The following is a 25741-nucleotide window of genomic DNA, read 5'->3' on the forward strand; positions in this document are numbered from 1 at the left end:
GTCTTGAGATTTCTGTACCTAGTGGAGGTGGAAAATAACGTGGATAAACCTAGAGGTGACCAGAGAGTTTCTGAGAAGAGGTCAGGGAAGAAAAGGAATGGCAGATTGACAATGACAGCGTCTTAAAACTTCTAATGCAACTTTATGCTGAAAAGCTGCAGAGTCCTTCCTTACAGCTTTCCTGGGTTGCTACCAAAGCTGTAACCCTCCTTCAGGTGCTGCCCAGTGTGCTGTTCATGCACTGGTCATGTCATATGCTCACATGTCAAAAATCCTGTACTCACCCATCCATTCAGACTGTGGCCTCTTTTATACCTCTGCCTTTAGCTTTGCACTCTTGGACTTACAAAAGTAAAAATAAACATTGGAGTAATGAGTCTGTAAGAAAAAGGGGGAGGAAGGGAAGTGAAGAGGGGTTATAATCGTCAGTGGACTACTAATCATTTTTATTTTTACTTTTTATCGTTGCACAATCATTACTGTAAGTGAGATTTCTCACATGGTTAAAGATAAATATATCTTCAGAAGATTTGTTGGATAAAATCTCTAAAAGGGTTGTGTAGAATGAGGTAATGGAGACCTACCTCATTCAGCAAGCACATGTTGGCAAGCTGCATTTTGCTAATATTAACACTGAACTCCACAGCCATGCATATGGGGAATGAGTGCAGAATTGTCCAGAGTTGTACATGGCGCTGTAGCTTCAGCCCAGCTGCTGAAGACAGAGGAGCTGAGAGCTTCTGACTGTCCCAACCCACCGCTGTGGATTTGCTGCTTACCCTGTGCATCTTCTTTACCCCCATTTAAAAACCAAATCCCCTTGAAACAGCCCTCCAGATGCTGCTGTTTGGAAACAATGTCAAAACCTGAACCTTTCTCCCAGAGCACATCTCTCCATGTGCTTCTAACACTGTTAGGCTAAAAGAGTAGATAGATGTTGGGAACTTAGGAAATTTTGATTCTGAATCCCTTGGCACTCAAGCAATAAAACAGAAGCAACAGAAAAATCCCAAAAGTTTAAAGTGCCACTTTTTAATATAAAAAGTCACCTTTCCTTTGTCATCATTAAGACCTGAGTTAGCCAATAATTTCTACTTGATTCAAAGTACCAAACACTTAAATGCTGAGCTCAGACTTGAGAAACTTTGACTTGAAAAACCAAAATCTCTTTAAGTTACTTTTTACAGATAGTGAGTACACTCTTGCCTTCGCATTATTTCGCATTGCTGTTCTTGCTGATACCCTTTACAGAATGTGTAGAACTAAAGTCTATAAACTCCATATTCACATCTCAGTGGAGTTGTCACAGTGCAGATAATGCTGTGCATGCAAACAGTCACTGAATATAAAATCAGTGTAATTTAGTTAGGATTTTCTCTTAGGAAAAGCAGAGTTCCCCTGAAAAGAGAAGGCAAATACTCTTCCTATCAAGTAAGTTTGCCTGTTGGTCCTTCAAATACTTTTTGGTGACATTAATGGCTTAAATTCAAGTATTTCTTTTCTCTCCCCATTTTTTAAAAATGTCTTGTTTTATTTAAAGGGGAGTTAGTGTTACTAAACCCAGATTCCAGATCAGCTACTTCATTAAGCAGTCCAGATGTCCTCCTGTCTCTTGAGACAGTCCTGGAAAATGGGAACATAGTGAAGTCAGGATCCTCATTTTCCCTGCATATATGACAACAGTGCTCTCAGTTCATGTGTTTTGTGCTTGGCTCTTCCATGTAAATGCAGGTGCAGTGCCAGAAGCTGGAGGTGTCTCACACTGGAGTAAAGCTCTGGTGCTTTCTTTTCAAGTCTGGCCATGTTTCTGAAAGGGCTTCAGTTCCCTCCCAGACATAACTGTGTTCCTGGCTGGGGTGATGCTCTGCCAGTGCCCCAGCCAGATTCAGTGGTTCTGCTCTGGGATTGCTCAAGTCCCTGCCTGGGATGAGTCCCTAAAGTAGAAAAAGTAAAAACTTGTTTGGGTTTGTTGAAAATCAAACTGCTGATATGTCAGAGGGCAAAAGCAGTGTAGTCAGAAGTGTAAACTCTGTATTTACTGAGTTTACTTTTTTTAAACTAGTATATTTTAGAAAAGGAAGGCATTGAATTCTAGGAAAAGAAGAATTCATTTCAGTTGTGACTAAAGGTGGCTTCAAGCCAAGTAGGTTTAAAAATAACTTTTAAATGAAGTGTTAATTTATTTTTTTTTTTCAAGTGGAAAAATGCCATGATTTTATAGACAGTGTTTCAGTCATTGCTTCGAACAGATGAGTTGGATTTTACAAGGAAGTCCCGGTGTAAAAGAGCAGCCCGAGGGGGTGAGGGTGCATGCGCACACGCGCTGGGTCAAAAGCAGTCCAAAAGCCAGGCAGGAAAGGAAATGGCAGGCTGTTTTCCAGTCCCCTTCTCCCTGCCTTGCTGCTCCAAGGATGTGAAAACATGTCTCAGATGAAAGCTATTTTCTGCTTCTTCTAAATATTTACTCCTTCAAACAAAAACTGAAAAGATGAAACCTTGCTCCCCAAATGTTGCTGAAGAAACAGAGCAGCCCTGGTTCATGTTCCTGTAAAAGTAAAAGAACTCCTGTCCTGAGAGAGTTAAAAATGTCCAGAGGAGAAGAGATTCACAGGATTGCATCAGTTGCAGGGAATGTAAAAGGATGCAGGCTGATGTTCTGAATGGTTCCAAAGCCAGGCTCGGTGAAGCTGCTGATGGGGTCGGGGTTCAATGGCTGCCACAGGGTTCTATGTTCCTGCTCTTAGCTGAGGCTGCTGACATTAAGCAAACTCCAGGAAATTTAGAAATGAGCAAACATTTTTTATTTCTGTTATGTATTCACGGTGGGCTCTTTACTGTGCTTTTGGCAAGGTGTCTGCATACTGAAAATGTTTTTAAATTCTTCATTTTTTATGGGGCAGCTAGTTTTTGCACCACTTCCACTCCGATGAGGGATTTTGATGAAACACTGCAGAAAGGTGAAAGCTCACTGGCTGTGAAGTTTCAGGAATGTTAGCTCCATTCTGGACATTCAGTGAGGTTTGCCCTGGGGAAGGCAGTGAGGGTGGCCAAACTCTTAGGGTGCTTTCCCAGAGCTCGTCAGTGAGCGCGGAAGGTTGGCTGGAGGAGAGGAAGGTGCTTCTGGGCTGTGCTGCAGCAATCTCAGCCACAAAGATCCTTTGGAGCCCAGGCTGATACCTGCACCTGGAGTCCCTGTGGCTCCATCTCTTCCAGCTCTTGGAATAGTTGTGGTCAGGAAGGGCAGGTTGCTGCTTTAGCATATGGGATCACCTCTGAGGGGGACTGAACAGTAGGGGAAACACACAATTATCACAAGGTTTTGGGACAATCTTGAAGTATCTTCCTCCTTGTCTTCCAAGTCAGTAATTGCACAAAAGCTGAATAGTAATTAGGAGTAAAAAAAAAATTGAAACGTTTTTTTTTCCCTTGCCAAAAATGTCACCAGGCTCACTCTTCCATAGCATGTACAGTGTAACAGGAAATGTCATCACTGGACATGAGGGTGGAGGACAGCTGGTGAACAGCCAGATACTCCTTTTTTCTCAAATAGAAGGGAAAACAAGATGATCAGAAGAAACTGAATGTTGCTTTTCCTGACTCTGTTTTGGACTAGAATGAAGATATAAAATGCCTGCTCTGACACACTGTTCATCCTGGATTTCTTTAACCTTCTCAACCTACCTTTTTTTGTGGAGACAGGTTTATGATTACTTTCCATGTGCTGAGTTAGAATCAAGGCCCATATTAAGGGTGTAAAATACTCTGTTCTGGAGCTGCATTCTTTAGTTACATAACTCTCCTTTCAGGATATTCATGTGTTCCTGTTCTGTGGTCACTCCTCAGCTCCTGTTTCCCAGCTCCACTGTGGCCTTTGACTGATGTCTTCCCTGCTCTTCTCTGTTTGGTGTGTGACACTTGCTATCTCAAGTGTGCCAGTTTTGGAGAATGGTGATTTCCCACTAGGAGGAGCTGTCCGTGGACACGGTCAGGTGTCTGATCATATACAGGCAGTTTTTGGGTGACTGATACCTTTGTTCCTGAAGCCTCCGTTTCTGCAACAGAGAAACAAGTGATCTCATTCTTTTTCCTTAATATTCTTCTCTTTGAAACTCAACCTCTGCTCTTCCTCTTCTGTAAGCAATTATTTATAATTAAAAGAGAGAAGTACTTAGGAGAGTATGTGCTCCCGAGTTCAGGTAACATGTCACATTATTGAGGTAGGTAGAAGCTCATTAGTGGGTGGGTGCAAAATTACCAGGAGCTGTAACACAAGTGTCAAGCCCCTATCAGACCCTTTAGCAGCAGATACTCAAATTTTCTGGTTGCATTTGCTGCACAGTATTATCTTGACTTGTTCAACACTTGGGGTTTCTAAACTGGGTGACAGCAAACCTAAGGGCATTTATGGAAATCAAGTAAAGAAATTAATGCAGAGAATGGAAGATAAAGTCCATGAGAAAAATCAATTTTGTGCAATGTAATTTCATGTTCAGTTGTAGTTTGGTTTAATACTGTTTGATTTTCAGATTTAGATATTCTTCCAGTAGAAGCAGGAATCTTCTTGTAGTGAAGAGAAGCCTTTCCAGTCACAGGCCAGCTGTCCCTAGCTGTGTTTTGCTGGCACTGTGTACAAATATGGAAGTTGTTCATGACCACGGCCTGGAAAAAAACTGCTGTACCAGATTTCTAAATTATAGTTATTAAAGGTTATCTGGCTGATTCAGACAGCAAATTCTCAGTAGACGTGTGAGTGAGATTGTGCTTAGCTCTCCTAAGGACTGACCTTAGCTCTGCTTAGTTTAGATTTTATCCACTTCTGCAGCTGCATAGAGGGCAGGCATCCTCAAAAAGCTCAGCTTCTCTTTCAGATCACCTGTGCCTCAAGAAGTGGCTGCAAACACTCAAGAGATGTGTTCATGTCAGTTCTGTGCACCAAGGAGCCCTATGGGCAGAGTTCCCTGCTGTTACTCAGCTGAGGGCTTTGATACAGGTGATGGTCTCTTCCTGAGACCAAAATGCAGCATTCATTGCAGTCCTTAACAGCACCTGTGTTGCCCTTGGTGTGGTGAAAATCAAGGGTCTTGCTTTAGGAAACTTCACCTTAAGTTATCTTTTTAATTTGAAAGTATCAGCTCCCTGTTTGTTATCTACTGCTCTGCAGAAAATACCTCTTAATGTGATGGGTGAATGTGTGGGCTCAGAAATGGTTTCCTTTCAGCCAGGCTGGGTCATGGTCAGGGTGGAAGATGGGCATGGGGAATTCAATGGCATCACTTCCAGAGAGTGAGAATCTCACCTGTTGTGAGTGGGGGTGTTGTCCTTAGTGTTGCACGACTTTGGGGACTGTTTGTGTTTTTCCAGTGCTTTTTTGCAGTCTGATTAGTGTTCTGCTAAAATAAAGTTCTCCTTTCGTAGAACCAATCCTATCTTTGTCTCATTGGAGTTGTGATTTCTGCCCCATTTATTTTCTTGAGCTCCCTCTTCTTTGTACAGTTTCTTTTGTAAGCCCCAGCACAATGCCTTTCTGGCAGCTGGTTTTAATGTTGGGAATAGATACTATTTGTCTAGAAGTTGCAGTTTAAGACCAGGATCCTATTTTACAAACTGAGAGTAAGAACATTGTTCCTGGTAGTCCAAGAATGTCATGAGAGAATCAATGAATTATTATAGGACAGTGTTGCTTGTTAAAGGTTTGTCACTAGCACTAGAGTGCTTCTAGAAACAGGGTTTTGGGGCACATTACCTGTTTGGCATTGGTCTGCCTAGCAAGGGACATTTGTTCTTTAAAAATACCTCACTCCAACATGTTCTGAGTATGCAGGGATTTCTTTCTTCCTGTCTTTTAAATGAAAAGGGGAATAATCCTTCTATTCTGAGTATTTCTCAAATACTCTTCATTTCCTCTCTGAAATTTGACACTTGTTTCGAGTGTCCATCCTTACATGGTGGAACCACGTCAGCTTAGAGTAAGATTGAAAATTGCTCAAAAGTGTGTGTTGGGTCAGTTGCTCAAGTGCTAAAACATCAATAATCCTTGTGAAGTATCCTAGATGTAGGCATGCATATGAAGTTCTCCCTCCTTCTGTGTACCCAAGACTGAGTGTCTGTGTATTTTCCAAGACCCTGGTTAATGCCTTTGTTCGGGCACACTGGATGGGCTTCCTTTAGTGTATATATAACCACCAACATTTTCCCATCAGAATTCTGGTCTCTTCTGATGGGTTCCTGCTGGGGAATTGCATTTTTAGGAGTCTGTGTTTAGAATAATCAATGATTATTCCTTCCAAATCTGGATCTCTTGAACTGCTTCACTCTCTCTTCATTGCCAGTGGGTCCCTGGAAGTGCCAGGTCTTTAGGTAATTCTCTTTGAACAGCAAAACAAGGGAACTCAAATTTCCAGTGGAGTACTTAAATACACACATCTTTTCTCTAGTGAGGCTCTCAGTGTGACCTGTTCCTCTCTGATGCATTGCTAGGGTTTTTTTTTCCAGGCAAAGTCTTCCTGTCTATGCTCCTTTTAGTTGAAACTTCCACTTGAGATGTTGGAATTATTTACTTGACTTAAAAGATGCTCCCTTTTTAAAGGAGTTCCTTATACCTTATTTTGCAGCTGCTCATATTTCTTCAGTATTGGTGGTATTTAGAATGATGCTTCATAGCTTTTTATAAAACACATTTCATCATATGGAGAAGAACGTTAGGCTATAGTCACCTGAAAGATTGTCACAAATGTCCCATTCCTTCCAAATTCAACCCCCAGCTGGCAATGGAAATTACAGTTCAGATCCTGGTGATGCTCCTGCTTTTGTTGCTGAGCATTTGGGCAAAAACACTGCTTTACTATGGTAACTTCTCATTCCCTTTGAGAATGACTATTCCTATGCTTTCAACCTTTTATTTTTTTTCTTGACAATTTTCTGGCTATATCCTGGAAGGTTTCTGGAGTCTGCTATGCCTCTGCATCAGCTGAGGATAAACTAAAACATGTTCCATTCAGTATGTAAAGGTATATCTCTGGGCTGGGGAGGTGTTTCCAGTGCAAAATAACATGTCCACATTCACACATAGACTAAAACTCATCAGAGGTAAAATTGATAAGAAGTTGCTTCCAGGTTCCTACTCAGTCCTCTTGGATATCTTCAAAAACTATGTAGTTTTGCTAGAGAACATAATCTCTGCTTGACACAGAACGTTTCTGTTAACATTCCTACCTGGAATTTCCTAGTCAGGCCAAGTTCAGGCATCACAGTGTTCAGATCTGGTCACTTGTTGGGAAACCACTGTGATTTCTCATATATTTACAAACATACTGAGTTTAAAGTCTCTTGCTGGAAGGTATGCTTAAAAACCCCATACTTCCAAAACATTGTACTAATAAAAAAAAAAAAAAGTAAGAAAATAAAAGGAAAAAACCTCTTCATAGCCAAAGAAGTTCTACATTGCAAAGTATATCCATCCCTTCTTTGGACAGAGAACTGTTCTTTGCCCAGTCTGCTGTGCATCTCATAAGATGCTCCAGAGAGAGATGCAGTGACCTTTCCACTCTGTGTCTTTGGATGTGGTGTGGCAGGATATTTGAATCCATAACATTTAGTTTTAAACCTCCAGAATGCATTGAAATCCAGGCATTTATGTATCTTGAGAGTGCACCTGCATGTAGTCAACAGAGGAGCTGTTATAAAAAGCTTCTTTTCCCCCCTTTCTCCCAGTTAGGATTAGACATGTCACACAAGAACTGGAATATGAAGCAGTCTTAGCAAGCAGCCACAGCAGTTCTTACTGGTTTTTCGGTTTCCCAAAAGGATCTGTGCTCACTAGGTTGTTCTTCTGCCAGAGGTTTTATCATGTGGACTGAATATTGTAACAGAACAGACAGCACCATCTTCATGCGTTTTTAGACATGTTATTTACTGGGGTTTCCCTGAAGAAAGCTTGGGCATTCTTTCCTTATGAGTCACTAACGAAGTGATTGTTTTTATATAAACTTTCCTTCAGCTGGTTAGAGTTGGAACACAGTGTCTTGCGCTCTTTCTGGGGTCTGACTTTCCTCGTAATTTTTTTTAATAGTTGTCCCTGCAGCCAGCAGGATGGTTTGAACCTCCTGGCTTTCCCTCACACTCTCTCTGAGTTCCATAGTGTTGAAAATCACTGTGCTGGCCAGGCGATGTGCTGGTGCTGATCACCGTGGGTGTGTGACTCCACTTCTCAGCTCTCTACCTTGTGCTGCTTTTTCAGCTCTGTGCCTTCCTTGTGGTTTAAGGGAGAACGTGCTGTTGACATTACCCAAACTGGAGTTTGCATTTCATGTGCTGAAATGAAAACAAAATTTTCAAGAAAGTTGATAGTTGACTTCAGCGGTATAAAGGTTAAAAGCTGTAAAGTGCAGTGATTCCATAATGGAAATCACTAGAGCTGGAGAGACACATCCCTTCCCTTGCATATGCCTGAATCCTTTCCCACCCTCTTTCAGTGGTGCAGAGTCACTTTTAATGACCTCTCTCCACAGCTTTTGAGCTCCAGCCCAACTGATGGCGCCAGGGGCTGAACCACAAGGAAATCTCCGGGCAAGCCATGCCTGTGGCAGCCTTCTCACCAGGCAGATGCTGTGCAGCCCACTGCACTTCCTTGTGGGCTTTTTTTATTACATTTTACATTTTTGAGCCTGAGACAGGAGCTGTGTTAAATCTACTAACTCAGTAATGTGCCCATAGGTGTGAAATTCTAGGCTACACTTACCAGTTTCTCTGACCTCCCCTCAGATATTTAAATTTGGTGTGTGCATGTGTGTAATCATATGGGTGTCTGACTTCCCAGGTAACATACTCTGCAGTTACAGATCTGTTAAGATGCAGGGCGTTACTTTAACCCAAGAAGTATGCAGAATTCAACAAGTCTTTTTCATAACCCAAGATTGGATTTCTTTATTTTTATAGGAACAGGAAGGGTTTAGCTGGAATGAAAATGTTCATTCCACTGCATCATTAGCTACAGGCAATCTTCAGTTGAAGCCTAGCCCATTTTTCATGCTAAAGCTCTAGTAGTTGGATCATTAATCAACATGTAGGATGAATTTCTGGGGCTGAGAGAGCTTGTCTGTATGCCTGTAATTTAAGATGAACTCTTTTGTTTTTTTCTTATGAAAGGAAGGTAGTCAGAAAACAAATTATATTTTAAGGAGTTCACCTCTCTCTCACCCCTTTCTATCATTCCCCTTCTGATAAACACCCCAAAACTTTTCATGAGATGGATATGGAGTTTTAGCTGGAGTAGTGGATCCTCAGATGTGTCATTTGATCCTCCAATAAATCTAAAGCAATCTTCTTTTAGATGAGATCAGTCTCTGACATGGTCACTGTCTCAAGTGTCCTTAGTACTGATAGTCCAGTCCAACTTGCTTTCATCACTTTAAGTGTTAATTTTAGGGTCTTGGGTAATGTTTTTCCTTCCCTCCTCCATTACATGGCAGCTGTAACCAGGAGCCCACGGGAGCATCAAGGTTTGTAGTCAGCTCTTCACCTGCCTTTTCTGCTGCCTGCTCTTCTCTCACAAGGTGAAAACTCAGAGGACTGATCCTCCAGTTTGTAGACAGCAATGGGAAAATCCTGCTTCAAAAGGCAGGAGTTGTTTCCTTACACTGCTGTTTTACTCTGGTCTGACCAGGCTCCCAAATTGCACTGTACACACCTGTGGAACATGCACTGCTTCTCCAACCACATGAAGAAAGTACTCAAACAATAATTTCCTTGCCCAGTAGCCTAAGAGAAGTCTTCTCCAAAGGCCACATTTGCTCCTTTTCCAGCTCCTCTAAGCAGCAGAAGCAGCTTTGGGTGGACCAGTGAGTGCATGGGAGGTTTTGGAGAGCACTATCCAAATCCCTCCCCTCTTTTCTCCCTTATGTACTCCCCAGCCTAATGTGAGAGCTGCTGCAGAGCCCTTTCCAGCCTGAAGGCAGGGGAGTATGGTTTGGAACATGGACAAGGATCTCATGGGGGAGGAAGGAAGAGGCCATATAGTTCATGTAAGAGGCAGAGTTATTCCAGTTTAACTGTCCAGAGATCTCAGAGGCTGCACTGCTCTACCCAGGGGAAGCTGAAAAGCAGTTTCAATGCAATGAAAATAAAATACTCTTGTTCTCAACATGCAGTTTCATTTGACTCTTAAAGAAATAGTGCAGCAGCCCTGAGAACAGGGTAAGTGTCAAGTGTTATCTGTCACTAGGAGTCTCGTGGCCTCTTCCATCAGTGCCCAGTCCTGTACAAAACAGTGTTACCCCTATTGGACATGCACTGCTCAGAGCAGAGACCCACCAGCACGTGTGCTCCTTCATGGCCACATCATAGCAGTGTCTTGGAATCATCTGATGCTCAGTTGGCCGTGCCTGGGCTTTCCTTTCCATTTTTATTGCCAGCTGCTGAGCTCCCTGTCCCACGTAGCAGCTGTCATTGGTTTGCCAGCATACAGCTATGATTTGATCCTGTTTCTGTTCTTCCAGTCCTTGAAGTTATCCGTGTCTTCCAGGACAGTGTTCAGTCTCCCATTGTGTTGACACTACCTCACAATTCTCTCTAATGGGCAGAATCAAATTTAACTGGCAAGTTTATGCTATTTTATTTCAGTAAGACCCATCCATTCAACACTTTGATGATTAAATCTTTCAAGGCTTCTCGTTCTTCTTTCCACATTAAACCAATCCTTCAAGGCTGTTAGTTTTTCTTTTCACATTATAACTTCTTTATCTGTTAGAGAGTTGTTGTACTGTACTATTCTTTCATTAATACTCATCTTCATAAGCTTATTTGCCAGTCCCCTAAGGGTATCCCTTTGCTGAACCAAAGATCTGTCAAGTTTTCTTTAGTAAGAAAAATTAGTTAACTTACTGAGTTTGGCATGCTCTGCCATCTTTATTTTTATTTTTTTGAATTTTATTTAGGGTCTAAGCTCTTTAGAAGATTGTTCAAAAGCCTTGCATATAGTTGTGGTTTGACTAACAAGCCTGTACTTGCATCAATTTTCTTCTCATTTTGTTGAGTCTGGGTGCTGCACTTGCTGTTCCACAGAAACAAGTACCATGCTGGTACCTTCATGCTGTGATTCTGCACCCACTCCATGGGCAGTAGCAGGAGCTGCTGCATTAACTGGAGCTGATGTCTGAGGCTTGGTTGGTTTTGTTTGGTTTGGCCTTTTTTGGGTTGTTTTTTTTGTTTTGTTTTGGTTTTTTTTTAGTTTTTTTTTATTGGTTGGGTTTTTTGGTTTTGTTGTTTTATTTTGTTTTGTTTTTTTTTTTTTTTTAAGGTAGCAATTTATTCCCTCACTGTTTCCATTCACATCTCCTGCCCTGGTTAGGAAAGAATGATGATTTTGCAGTAAGGTTTCTTTCACCTGGTGCAAGAATTTTGTCTGTGATAGCGTGGTCTGAGGAGCCCAAAGGAAATCATCCTGTCAGATAGGAAGCTTCAAGGCAGATGGCTCAGGTCTTCCCCTGCCCTACTCTGGATGACAAAACTGCCTGTGAGTGTCAGTAATTCACACTTCTGTGCCACAGCATTTTCTCCTTTGCCATTATCAGTGAACTGCACCCTGAATCACAGCCTGTGATTCCAGACCGTGGTCCTTCTCCTGTGCTTCCTTTGCTGCTTCTCTGGCCACTGAGTGGTTTTTGTTTTCAGATTCTTTCATTTTTCTCCTGGTTCAGTTCCCATTCCTCTTCCACATTCCCTCAGGCAAGTTGATCTCCGAGTTCTTGTTTCCATAAGCCCTCCCTTCCTTCAGCAGTGCTTCCTGTGACCTTGGATCACATCCTTGTAGACTTTCTTGCCACTAACCCATGTCCCTGCACTCACACATCCTATGTGTATGTGGGGGAAAGAAGAACATGCTTTTGTAGGCATCTGAATTAAAGTTGTGCTAGTTCATGCTGAGGTAGGTGTCTGTCTAATTCTAGACAGCATTAGGCACAAATAAGAATTGTTTAATGTGGAATACATAATTATTAGTTGAAAAATCTGCACTCTCTCAGATGCCTTGTCAACACGCCATGCCTCAAAATGTGCAGTATCCAGCAGCTGTGGTGTTAACCTTTGCTAGGCCATGCTGAACATGGGGAAAATCAGTAATTTTTGTGTTTGCATGGGATCTTTGTTTGCTGTGATTAATGGTCCACTAACGGTGTCCAGTGCAAGTTCAGTGCAATGTATAAAGTGTCTTTGATGCCAGACATTCTACAGTGCTGTGCAGAAACCAAAGTTAATAGTTGTAAGCCTGAGAAGACTGGAATGTTTTCAATTTACTTTTAAACAAATGACTTTATTGTGCCATTCTCACATGGGAGTAAATTCCACAGCCTTAGTGCCACATTAGACAAAACTTTTTTACCTGCTGGTTTCTGTTTATACTTGGAGAAAAGAAATTAACCTCAGTTAGGAGTTGGGGGGAATAGGACAGGACTATTAAACTCGGTGGGAATTCTGGCAGGGGTTTTGCTGGGAGCAGAGTGGGATGCAGGAGTACTGGAGGATGCAGGATGGAGCTGGAGGATGATTTATGGTGCAGTGTGGAGTTAAGGAATTCTTTGTGCCTGAAAATCAAACTTGTGAAGGACACCTGTAGGAAAAGCATTAAAAATGGGTTTGCCACTCCAGAAATGTAAGGGAGCAGTTGTAGTCTTAAGTAAATGCCAGTGGGTACTGGGAAGGAAATTCCTGGTGATTGTGGTAATAGAATAAATCTTGCTTCTCAGGCTGGGACACCCCTGTAAGTAATGGGGGTGTGTATCCACCCAGGAATGACAGCTCATGACCCCAAGTAGAGAAGGAGTCCCTGAACTTACCACATTCTCCTATAATGGTAGAGATTTTCAGATCGACGCAGGGAAGTTCTGAAAGAATTAGACTTTAATACTTATAAGATGGACTGATACAGTGAATTTGTAAAAATATGAAAAGTGTGCAAAATGCCTAAGTAGGAACATGGATCCATCCAGCATTGTTCCAAGTGGGAAACCCTCTCATGATAATAAGTGTATTATGATCTTCTGGCAGATAAAAATGCACATCCCATTCCAATGACTCCTTTTGACTGAACATGAGTGTACATTAATTTCTAACAGAACCAAAAACACTGGATGTTTTTTTCAACTGCTCACTTGGCCTTTTATGTGATAAACCTTTTTTTTACAAGGCTTTTGTTTTGGGCTTGTTTCACGGTGTTATGGCTTTATAAATCCATATGCAATCAAGAAAAGAATTTGAGTTTTATTTTGACTAGTTTTTGCTTTTACTTGGGCCATCTACAGTTCATTAGTATTTCCTGCATGGAAATCCAAATGGAAAAAAATTATAGGTTTAAGTGATGCTCAGGTAAATGCAATTGCAAAAACTGGACAAACAAATCCCCTCACTTGAAAACAGCATTAGAGCCAGTTGTCTTCCTGTGTTTCTAACCTCCATCTGTTTTTTTCCAAAATAGCATCTCCTCTCTGTGCAGTGGCTCCCCATAAAACCTTACCTCAGTTAGAAAATGACCAATGCAAATGGTGCAAATAATTTTGCAGTGTCTTCAGAGCCCTAAAGCCTTTGCTGCCAAGTGTTTGGCCTCTAGAGTACGATACACCTGAAGGTGGTGCAGAATGTGGATGGGAAAAAGGGTCTGAGTTATTTCCACTTCAACTTGTGAGGCTGGGAAAGTCTTTCAGCTAGGTTTCTCTTCTCACTCTGTGGCCTTTTTCCTATGAAAAAGAAGTGGTGTATATTGATCATTACTAAAAGAAACCAAAGTGTGTATAGTAGGTGACAGCTTTTCCTCATCCTGAGTCAAACCTGAGGTTAGGAGTGGCACTCTCAGTGCTTGTGGGGGCAGAGGCAGGGCCAGTCCTTCTCAGGTGATGCCTGTGCATGGTTTATTTCCAATGATTTTGGTACGAGTCTGGGTTTTCCAGACAGTCAAAAATGTATTTCAGGACTTGTTCTGGTCCAAGTCCTTTTCCTGTGGTGGGGAAGAAGCTGTGTAGGAGAGGACAGCATGGCTGCTGCTAAACCTGAGTGTTCCTGGGCAGCAGCTCTCCATCCTGCCCAGCAGCAGGTGCCCAGCTCTTCAGAAGGGAAACACAACTGTGCTGAGCAAATACCAGCAGGCCTGAGGCTGCTTTGGGTTTGCAGGCTGGGCAGAGTAAGGAGCAATTATGGGCTTTTGCCTAAGATTCCTCCAGCCCTCTCTAACCCACTCATTTCCTGGCCATCTGGAAAGGCAAGCCTCTCACTTGCAGAATGTCTTGGGAGAAAAGAGGAGGAGGGAATGTGCTGGGCTGGAAGTGTCTCATCCCCTTTATCTCCCAAATGCCTGTCTACAGCAGGGAAATAACCTGTGCTTCAAGGTGGCTCCCCAGCCCCCCCAGTTTGTCAGAGTGGTAGGGAACACAGGGCTCTGAAGGCAGAGGGTGTCTCAAATGAAATGATACTCCAGTCTTGCCACAGAGGTCTTAATAGTCCATGAATTTTAATACAGGCATAAGGCTATAAATTCAGGGATTTTGACCTCAAAGTCTTCGAGCGTGTTTAAAAATAGCTCACCCATCCTCATTTTATCACTTCATATACTCTGACACAATTTTGGAACCTGCCTCCATCCCATCTAGCAAGGGAACACTGTAATTAAGAATCAGTTTTGAAAGGCTGTTCTCTCTTAGCTTAAGGCAGAATAAGGCTTTATGTATTTTGCAGGAGATTATAAACAATTCATTGGCTAAAATTAGCAGTAAAAAGGGAGCCCCAGCTCTTTCCTGCCCTGTGGTTTGTACCACAAAGACTTACTGTTTTTAAATCATGACAGAGCTCTCTAAAATCCTTGAAAGCATATTATGTATGTGTCACTTTGGCTCAGTTAGGAATAGTCTCACCTCCAAGCCAGAAGGCCATGGGTTCAAATTCCATGCCTGCCCCTGGATATTGCTGTCTCCCAGTAATTTCATTGCAGAAAACCTTTAGAACCATAGGGGAAGAAGAGGGAAATTTCCTGTCTGTAGCTCCACTGTGAGACATTCCATCCTTGGGATGATACATTAACCAGGGCTCTTCTCCCCAGGCTTTGCTCAGCAAGCACAAACCCTGGGGCAGGGGAGGGGGAGCCCTGATGGGGGGGCAGTTTCTTCTTTTCTTGACAAAAGCAGTTGTAATCCTCAGGACTGTGTGTGAGCTGCTGCTCCTCATCATGCTGCCACGAGGACAGGGTTTCCTTGGCATTATTGTGAAGAATGAGTCTTGACTTTACTTTTTGCTGCTGATCAGTGACAGAAGGGGGGAAAACCAATAAATCCTTTTGAACTGGAAATGCCATAATAGGTCATTTAACTTCTAAAAAAAGTTAAATTGCAGAAGTAATCAACTGAAGTGCTAAATTTGGGTTATGTCAACAGCAAAGCCAGGTAATTTTAACTGCAAAGGTAAGCTCCATATGGTCACAGTCCTAATCACTGATGTCCTTTACCTTCCCCACAGAGAGGAGGTCAGAGTGATTTAAGCTTTAAACTTTATAGTTTCATTGTGGTTTGTGCCAAAGGGAATGTGGTGTTATAACATGAAGTGTTTATGTTTGTTGCTTACAGGCATGTGTATTAACTTACCAAAATCTCACCTTCTCTTAAATAAAATTTATTTTTAGGAGGAAAAAAAATTTCTTTCATTTTCTACTGCTTTTATAGAATACGTAGAAGGGGTTTGTCATAGTTATACAAAATGGAAGCCATGTCATAAATGTTATGTACAGCATAGTTGCTCACAATTCATTTCTTACCCTGAAAATAATTTTACCCAATAATTTTAAATGTCTGGGTTTTGTGGCATGAATCCAAATGTTTCTCTATAGATGATTTTCTCCTGTTTAGAAGTATTTATTACATTTCAGTAAAGTGCTCAATATTTTCAAATTCCTTCTCTGCTCTATTTTGAGGGTTTTTTGCTACAGGAATGTTGCAGGTCCCATTTTTGCTTGCAACTTTATAGGGGACCTTAAATAGAGACTGTGGATATGATGATCATTGATGCTCTGCTGGAGTAAGAGTTCCTGCCAGAATTTGAAGCCCACTGTCACTCTGCCTGACAGAGGGCTTGTGGAAAACTCACTGATATGGTTGAGAACTTTGAATCTTAGGGCCTGAATTACCTCATGAAATGTTTTGATGAGGACTCTGGCCAAGCTATGCCTGAGATATGATTAACATCTGGGAAAGGCAGATTTGTCAACATAAGATGCTGGTGGTTCTTGTGTGTCCACTTACTAAATTAGATTAAATACATTCCTCTTTCTTACTAATTTTTTTCCAGATAGACTATTACTGTGTGTACTACAGAGACTTGAGACAATGAGGATTGGGCCAAGAGGTGGAGAGATAATCCATCTTGTCCTGGCAGGAATGTTGGCTCATATAGTCACATCTGGGATGTGGGTGGGGTGGTCCCTGCAAGGCTTGAGTCGGTAATGGGCTGTCAAAATTCGGGGTAAAAGGTGGGCTAGGGGGTTGTCCACAAGACAGATTTCTGTACTATGATGTGGTCCATGCTGGGAAAATAAGATTGAGAGCCCTTCCCATAGAGCCTGGCTGAGCAGTGCTGGCTGAAGTGAGGCAAAGGGAACGGAAATGGTGCTGCTCCAGAGCACAGAGATCCAACTGTGTGAAGCCAGTGTGGGTGCTATTAAAATGCCATCTTCCTCTCTCTTCCCCTTTCCTTCCTCCCTTCCTCCCCCTCTGCTGTCAGCCTGGCCAAGGAAAAGTCAAATAACGTACGACTGTGTTCCTTGGCATCACAACTGCAATTTCCCTTTAGGGGCTTCAGACTTAAGAATGGGAGGTTTTAAATCTTGCTGATTCGTGCTATTCCAGTGAGCATATGTGTGAGGAAAAAGAACAATGCCAGTTCAAAAGAGAAATCACAAGTGAGAAATCACTGCTGCTAAATCAGGTGTTGCAGAGGCCAGTGGAAAATTCAGACACTAAGAGAAATAGGAAATTACTTTGTTTAGAGCTGGGAAGGTTAATGAGAATGAATTAGAAAGTGCTCTCTGTGTATTCAGCCCCTAAGGATTTGAGCAAAGTTAGAGGGATTTATTTACTGATTATCCAGACTATACAACTGGCAATAAGATTAAGTGAGGAATTTTGGAACATGCTGACATTTCTTATTTGCATCATTTACTGTGGAGATCATTTGTCGGTGCTGCACTGAGTTTGTGGTGAACTGGGGCTTAGTTTGGCCCAGCAGAGACAGATCTGGTACTTCTCATGGCTCGAGGGATGTGGGGGTGAAAACAGTTTAACGTCCTCTTTTGTGTCTCAGAGAGGAAACATCAAGTTTGTCTAGGTGCTTATCAGGGCAGAATTTCAGAATATTTTCCTAGAAACCATTAATTATGGAAAAAACCAGAGTTATAGGAGACACACTGCATTAGATCAAGTAAAAATAAAAGACAAGGTTGGAATTTATAGAGCCTGGCACTGGATGCTGTGCAGAGCTCTCCCACTGTGAGGCCCCTCCAAGCCCCTCCCTCCCAGCTTGCACATGGATCTGCACAGGGATCTGCTGCCCTCCTTTCCTCCTCCTCCTCCTCCTCTTCCTCCTCCTCCTCCTCCTCCTCCTCCTCCTCCTTCTCCTCCTCCTCTAGTCACACTTACTTCAAGCAGGCTGCTGAGTCCTCAGAAGTTACCACCTCAGCTGGAACAACTGAGGAGGGACCACGGAATAGGAGTTCAGTACAGGATTCATTTAAAACAGAATTATGATTTTAATTCATTATTCTGGGTACCTACCAATGAAATGATCACATTTGGTGAAAAAAGTGCAACTCTTAGACACGTTAAGTTGTAAGCCGTACTTTAAACATGTCACCTCAGCCAAAGTATTCCACTCTTCCCTGTCTGTGCACTGAGCACTTGCTTGCCCCCATTTTCATCTTGAAAATAAGAAAATTCCTTGCTCCTAAAGGAATCCTTCAGCTGAGCCTTGTGCACTGTTGCTGGAATAAGGAGAATTTTGTTTGTGACCCTCTCTTGCATGGTTACTGCTAAGGGAGGTAAATAACAGAGAAGAGAGGCAAGGTGTGATTTCAGTCTTCTTGTTAATACTTCCCTGATCAGCCTAGTGGATGACTAATTTTCTTCCTTTCTGTTTTCATCTGCTTTGGTAGAAACTCTGGGATTTGTATTTGTTTTGGTTCTTAGGGGACTGCATACCAGAGCCAGTAGCTTTAATCCTTTAATCCCAACATGTCCGGCTGATGCCTCCACCCATTGATTGCCTCCTTTCACAGCAGATGATCCTGTTCCCCTCACAGCTAATGGCCACTGCTGGATCAGGCTCTGGGAATGTGTTTCATGCATCTGGCAACAAATCCACAATACATTTTAGCCTGAACATCATCTGGGCCAATCGTTGCACTTCGAGTCACCACCATCATGACTTGAATTCCAGGGTAACTCACCATGTTTGTGACTTCCCAATATCCACTGTCATCCTTCTACACTGAAATAATAGCAAATCCCATGCCAATAGTATCTCATATCTTAGATTTTTTTTTTCTAATGTGTTCTTATAAATATGGGGCACTTCATGTGTTGTTATGACAAGGAAATTCTTTGACTGAAAAGTTTGCAAATTCCACAGTAGTATTTGTTTTATAAACAAAGGTGCTGTTTTCCTTATGCCAGCCTCTTTCTGCTTTTGCTTGTCCAGCAGTCTGTTCTGAAAGGCATGAAGCAGCTGTTGGCCCCCAGTCAAAACTTGCAGTGTAGGGAGGGTTATGTAAAAGTCCTTTGTGTGAGAGACGTACATGGCAGCAAATGGTGAAATTGGAGTGCAGATTTTTTGAGGGGAGACAGCTATTCACAGCAAGGTTTTATTTTTTACTTGATTTTTGCGTAGAACAAAAAGTAGAAGATACTGTAATTTTTAGGTTGGTTTGTTTTTGTTTTTTTTCCAGAAATCCCTCTTCTTGTTGCAGTGTTGTGGGCAATTTCACATCTCTTTGCACCCTGTAGCACCTGCTAATGGAAGGGATGTGAGATGTTGCCTATTTCTTTTCCTTGAAGAAAAGTCTCTATACCTAGGTATTTTCTGAGGGATGCTGCTCTAATCCTTGGAAGTGATTTGCAAGCTCTCCTAGTCCATCTATTCTATGCTTCACTGTTCTTACCATGAAACTATTTCCAAATACTTATTTGACATCTTTTGCTGTCTGCAAAGATGCTCATCTCTACCTTTCCACAAGTGATTTCTTTTGAACTCATCAGTCCCAATTTATCTTACCTTTACCCTTCAGGCAATATTTTACAGAGCCCTGAGCCATGTTCAATGGCTTCATGTGAACACTCTCAAAATGTTCCTTAAATTTCTGGTGGTGTGATAAGCAGCACTGGATGCACAGTTCTTGTAATGATTGTATAATAGCAAGACATTATTGACTCGTGTTTATATTGCACTGTGAACACAGCTCCTTTTCTGCTGAACTGCTCCATTCTCACATATAAATGATTTATTCCTGCCTAAGGAACCCCATGGTAGGATTCTTGGGGTGTCCTGTACAGGGCCAGGAGTTGGACTTGATGATCCCTGTGGGTCCCTTCCAACTCAGGAGAATCTGTGAAGTCAAATTCTTTCTATTCATAATGAACTCTCCTAGGTTTTGAACCTGTTTCTCTGGGTCATTGTGAACTCCAGTCCTGTCATCTAACTTGTTCACATTCCCTTCCAGTTTGTTCTCATCTGTACATGTAACAATCCCAGGCTATATACGACCATCCTGAGCACTAAGACTTTAATCAGCACATTAAAAACCACATTCCATAGGAAAGTCCCTGTGATACAGTTCTCCACTTTGCCAGTGAGCCATGGACAGCTTTTCTATGGCAATGAGCATCCAAGCAGTAAGTGCAGGGAAAGCACACTTCCACTAATGAGAATATCACTTGAGATTGTGTCATAAAGCTTTACTGAGGTCTGAGATGTGTGGTATCTGTATTAATACCCATAAGATCCTAATCCCTGCTCTAGAAGGAGATTGGATTGGTTTGCCATGATCAGTTACCAACTGTGAGATGAAACTAAGTCCAGACTTCTTGGAGTTCTGGTAATACCTCTGGTAATCATTCCTCTCAGTCTCACAGTTCCAAACCAGCTTCTCTGTGGAGTAAGGCAGGGAGAGAGCCTGCCAGACTGGGAATGTTTGGGATGGTTAAGCCATGGAGGTACCTGGGGAGCAGTGCGTGCATTCAGCAGGAGAATTTAGCTCATGGTCTGTACTGGGCAAATCAGAATAAATGATGGTTTAAGCTAATCCAGAGAGTGAAATACATGTGAACCAAACTGTACTAAGGTGTCTCATTCCTCTCGGGGTTATGAAGTGAGAGAGATGCTGTGTGTGAGGGAAAGCCAGATCAGAACCTCTGCTCAGAGCAGTTCCAGGCTGCTAATGAAGGCGTAGCAGCTGAAAGGGGCAGCCTGTGGGTGGCTCAGTAAAGGGAACAGCAGCACAAAGCCAGAACATGCTGAAAGCATGGAAGAGAGTGGCAAAGTCACCCTCTGTGAGGGAAAAGGACAGCTTCCAAGCTACCCGGGAAGTGTTCTTTTTCTGCTGCTTTCTTTGTTGTAAATACACAAAAGTAATGTATTGTCATTTACTTGTGGTTCCTTCCAGTAAGAAAACCTCACTGTGTGAAGCCATCATGTGGTTTCAGCAGTCCTCTGGCAAAAGGCACGCTATGTACAGCTGAGAGGATCTTAGCTAAATTATATAGCCAGCATCAAACTGCAATGAAGAGAGAACCAGTTGTAAAGATTTAGGGAAAAGCAGGGGCGCTTAGGACAACTGCAGTGTGCTGAGTGTTGGTGCATTAAAGAAAAAACTTACTTGGACAGGGATACATAAAATAGATTTTATGTGTATTTTCAGCAGCTGTGAATTAAAACATAAATGCAATCTGGCTGGAATAATTAATTCTCAGGTGGTTGTTGTTGTTATGAACCTGGAACTATAAATGAAAGAGCTTTTAAATGAGCAATTTCTTACTGCAGCCAAGGACATATTTCATATTGCACAGAGCATTGCTTTGCTGCTGCTCTGATTTTTACCCTTGAGTCAGTCACCTTCCAGTCTGCTTCCTCTTGGTCACTGTTAATAGAATGCCTTTTTGATTACAGAAAATTGGTTGATACACTTCTCTAATGAAAATGCCAGACAAATGCTCCTTCTTGGAACTGACATCAGGAATGTTATACAAGACATTCTTAAATACGCTGGCAGCTGCCCTGAATGTAATGAAATAATGGAAATTAGAAGTATTGCTCTCTGTGTGGCCAGCTCAGGACTGTTTTCAGTGTATTAACCAGTTTTGCTGTGAATTTCAAAAGTAATCACTTTTCATTGTTTCCTTGGGACATTCTTGAACTTGCTTATAATTTCTACAATCAGAAAAATAACCCTGATATCCTAAGGTGGATATCTTTTGTTTTGGATTGCACATAGTTCTCATGCTTGCATCCCCAGTACCACACTAAATCATTCCTCTTGCAGCAGAGAGTTCACAATCTTCAGAAGATCGATAACATTTCTGGTAGAAATGGTGAAATCCTATTCCCACTGCAGCCAGCAGTAAAATTCCCACAAACTTAAGTGGTTTGGATTTCACAGGCAGTTTTTAGTCTGCTCTTGTATGACACATGAGTTAATTCTTAACACATTCTTAGTACAGAAGGTGTGTGAATGCAGGGAAGTGGGAGAGCAGCAGTGGTGTACCCTGGGTTTCAGTAGCAGCTTTTGATGGAGGGATCACAGAGCAGCTTCTGAAGGACAGGTGAGACTCACAGCAGAGCACAAGGGATCGATATCTTTGGTGCAGGGAGCAGAAGGGAAGGATGTCTGTGGGTGTGTAAAAGGATATATGAAAGCACCCCCCTGGCTCCCACCTTACCTTCTCTTCAGCTGCGTTTTTTTCACCTGTTGCTTCTTTGTAGCCTTGGCGTGTTTCCATCACATACTCTCATTTAGAGTTTTCCCAGATGAATTCATTTCCTTTACCTGTTTTTTAGCACTCTAGCTTCTTCCTTAGCTTTCTTTGTTGGAGGTTTGCAGAACTCTCTAAAGTAATTGCACTTGCATTCCTTTGAAGTAGCAATATTCCATTCCTGTCAACAATTAATAGCAGCATTAAGCAAGAGACAACTGACTAAAAACCTAGTCCAGATTCATGTGCTGTCGCTTAACACTTGGTGCTGGAACTTGTGAGTTCTGGCTTGGGGATGAGGAGCTGAAAGGACTGGGACTGCCTTGGCTGCTGGGAAAGAAGGCATGGAAAGCTGTTTGCACCTTCTTTGTTCTCCCTGCTCAGCTTGGCCATGCTGTTAGCAGTGGCAGAGAGCTGGGGGGGGTTTGCTCTCTTGTTCTGCTTTGGGTTTACTCGTTGAGCAGGAGCCATGCTGTGAAAAACAGGGGCAGGGGCTTGGGCTGAGGGATGAGCTGCACTGAAGGTGGGGTCACTGTGAGGCTCAGAGAGACAAAAGCTGCACTGAAAGAATGGCTGGGATGCCCAGCCTTACCAGGCAACCTCATTTCTGGCTGCTGCTGTTGGCACGGAGCTGAGGCAGCTGAGCAAAGAAAGTTTTCTAATGCTTGGAGGTGTCCTGGAGGGCACAGAAACCTGCGGGAAGCAGATTTCCATCTGCATGATGCGATGCAAACAAGATGGTTTCTGGCATGAAAAGCCTTCAGTTGAGACATCAAATCATTAAGAATACTATGGCCAGAAGCTTTCATAATAAATTACTGCAAAGTCATGAAAGATTGATCTTTTTTGATTTCAGAGAAAATAAATCAACAGTATGAAGTCAGCTCTGTTACAGTTTCAAACAAGAGACTATTACCCTTTGCCTTAAAGATCAGAGACAAATTACTATTTTTACTTTATATTCTCTTGATGAGGATAATGATAAACATCTGTCACTTTGCTGCTTAGCCAGTTAGGAATCTTATTGCAATCTGTAATTTGAAGAGTGAAAAAAATAAAGGGAAAAAAATACATGAACAAACTGCAGTTTATATAGACAGCAAAGAAGAAAAGAAAGAGAACAGATGTCAAATACAGGGGAACTGGGAAGGGGGAAATTTTTGTTCTGCAGTTACTTGGCTCAAATATGCAGATATATGAAAGATGTATGATTTTTTATTTATTTGGTATTTCACAGGGAAAATTACCATTAGTTTTTCTTCAGACATGGAGGCTAAGGTAAATAGCCTTTGCACTGTGACTTTTGGCTACATGCAGTTTATTAACCAAAAGATTAAGGTTTTTAAGGTAGTGTCTACCAATATTACAACATTGAAAACCCTGTTTTGATCAAGAGCCCTTTCAGTGTCCTCCACAGTCACAAGATTTTTAGGAAGCACAGTTAATTGTTTTTAAAGATCAGCTGCTTTTCCAGTAATTCACCCGTACTTTTGAAAGTTCTTTAACAAACACTCAGTTTTGTTTCTAAATGGTACATTGGGTCTTATTTCATAACAAAGCTAGAACTTAACACATCACAAACATGCCATTGCCTTTAGCCTGGACTGACCAAGCTGTAGTTTAAAAGGTTACAAGTGCTCTACCTGTCAATGCTGCGTGAGCAGAAGCAGACTCTGCACTGGGACATGAAACCAGGAATCCTTTCTTGGCCCAGTTTCCTGCAGGGAGAAGCCTCTTTGGTGACATGTTTGCATATTTAGCACTAATGGCCTTTCACTGGTGGGTTTGATACTGATCTCTGCTGCTCCAGAAATCTTTAAAGCGCCAGCCATGTGCCAATTTTAGCTAAAAGCTCCGTTGTAAATGGGATTGTGCTGGCAGGGCTCTGGCTGATACGTAACTTTTTCTCCTTATTGGCTTCTTCCTTGTTGCAAGTGCTTTCTGTTTCTTCGTGTTCCTCCTGCCCAAGGCCAGGTTGGATGGGGCACTGAGCAGCCTGGTGTGGTGGGAGGTGTCCATGCCTGCAAGGAGGGTTGGAACAACATGAGTTGCATGGCCCCTTCCAGCCCCCAAGCACTTTGTGATTCTATGGTTTTATGCTTCTAGGTATCCACAGAACAGATTAGATTTTATAGTTGGTGCTATTAATGCTCTGGCAGTTGTTTTCAGGTTTGATATCAGAGTTTGGGGACTGTTGTTCTTTGTACTCTCTGGGTAAAAATTCCATTCTTTTGGCATCTTTGAGCTTCAAGCAGCAGTTTGATTTTCACCAAAAGGTTACTATTTTTCTTTAGGTTTTCCTATATTTATACAGGCCAGACTGAAGCAAAGTATAGGCCTTTTAGCTTCCAGTTAAAGTTCCTGGTATTTAATTGGGTCAGCTGTTGACATACAAAGAAGTTTTTTTCTATCCAGTGAAAAAGAGACCTCAAATATATAATCCAGCCTTGGGCAATGATGCTTTTGCTGTTACCTTTTATAAAACCTTTTTATATAGGTGCTATTCACATCTAACAAGTCTGAGACTGAACTGCAAAATTTGTCACAAAGTAGTTAGCCTCAAATAACAAGGGTGGGTTTAACCTACAGAAGGATAATATTCAAAATCCAGACTTCTGATCCTGCTTTCTTGCATAAGTCCATCTGGCTGAATGTGAATGGTAAAAGATTTGATAAGTATTGCAGTAAGTGAGCTGGAATAATTTTTTGGTGTGATATTTACTACCATGCATCTTTGTCTGAAAACTTTCTTTAACATAAAATTGCAAATTTGTGTGGAAATACATACATGTACTTTGTGCAGAAGGTCTCATTTAGCATTAAATTTTAAAGGTCCAAATGTCATGATGCTGAACACTAATGTTAAACAAGCCAAGACTTCATATTTTAACCTGTGGATAGTCTTTGTCTGAGTTATGTTGCTGGATTAGTACAGTGTAAGTCCAGGGGTTTTCCCCCCAATGCATTTCAAGTTTACTGCAATCTCAAAGGCTTTTTTTTTTTTTTTTTTTTTTTTTTTTTTTTTTTTTTTGTAGACTGAAACTGAAGAGAATGGCCAAGCAGATAATTTTTCAATGGATCCCCAGCTGGAAAGACAAGTGGAGACAATTCGAAATCTTGTGGACTCCTACATGTCTATTATTAACAAATGTATCCGAGATCTGATCCCGAAAACAATCATGCACCTCATGATCAATAATGTAAGTAGCAGCCATGCTTCTAAATTAGTTCAGCGTGTCTGTCAGTCTCTCACTCTCAAACACACCTCTGGAACACAGCAGCAACAGCAGGTACTAAAGAGAAGACTTAATGTCACACTCATAGACAAAATATTCCAATATTCCGTAGTACTTGGAAGTTCTGCAGCCTTCTTGAAGGTTGGCACACTGCCTTGAGTGCTTATCCCAAAATCCTAAAGAATTAATTTACATATTAATCAGAACAGAAGATATTATTTAAAGGTAAATCAAGGTGGTTTTGTTTTGGTTTTTATTTGATGTCTTGCTTTTGATAGAACAGGAAAAGGAATTGGGAGCTTTGTGTGGGCAGCCTCTGAGAGCAGTAGAGCAGAGTTGTGCTTTCTTGATTTTCCACCAGCAGGCCTTTGTCAGGGTTCATAAAGCAGTTCTTATTTTGTTTGGGTTTCTTTATATTTTCAGGTTTCTATTTTCAAGGAATAAATCTGGAAGCTTCAGACACTGTTGTTTAGATAAGCAGATGTGGTTGGTTGATTTATTGTGTGTGTCTTTCTTAGATCT

At 41.8% G+C, this 25741-nt stretch overlaps 1 protein-coding gene and 1 long non-coding RNA gene across 11 annotated transcripts in view; one reads left to right on the forward strand and one right to left on the reverse strand.

The window, feature by feature from the left end:
* Window positions 1-25741, forward strand: part of DNM3 (dynamin 3) — a 175353-nt gene that overhangs the window by 125292 nt on the left and 24320 nt on the right. For all 10 annotated transcript variants that reach the window (XM_085586847.1, XM_021545816.3, XM_021545817.3 and 7 more), the window contains one exon: window positions 25019-25183. In XM_085586847.1, the coding sequence (XP_085442973.1) occupies window positions 25019-25183 (165 nt within the window). The remainder of the gene's footprint in view (window positions 1-25018; window positions 25184-25741) is intronic.
* LOC146766808 (uncharacterized) lies at window positions 426-25025 on the reverse strand. The gene is made up of 2 exons (XR_014957138.1): window positions 21951-25025; window positions 426-8310 (listed from the first exon to the last, which is right to left on the reverse strand). It is a non-coding gene; the product is annotated as an uncharacterized LOC146766808 (long non-coding RNA).

This window comes from Lonchura striata, chromosome 8, assembly GCF_050655825.1.
Source record: "Lonchura striata isolate lonStrDom1 chromosome 8, ASM5065582v1, whole genome shotgun sequence".
NCBI lineage: Eukaryota > Metazoa > Chordata > Aves > Passeriformes > Estrildidae > Lonchura > Lonchura striata.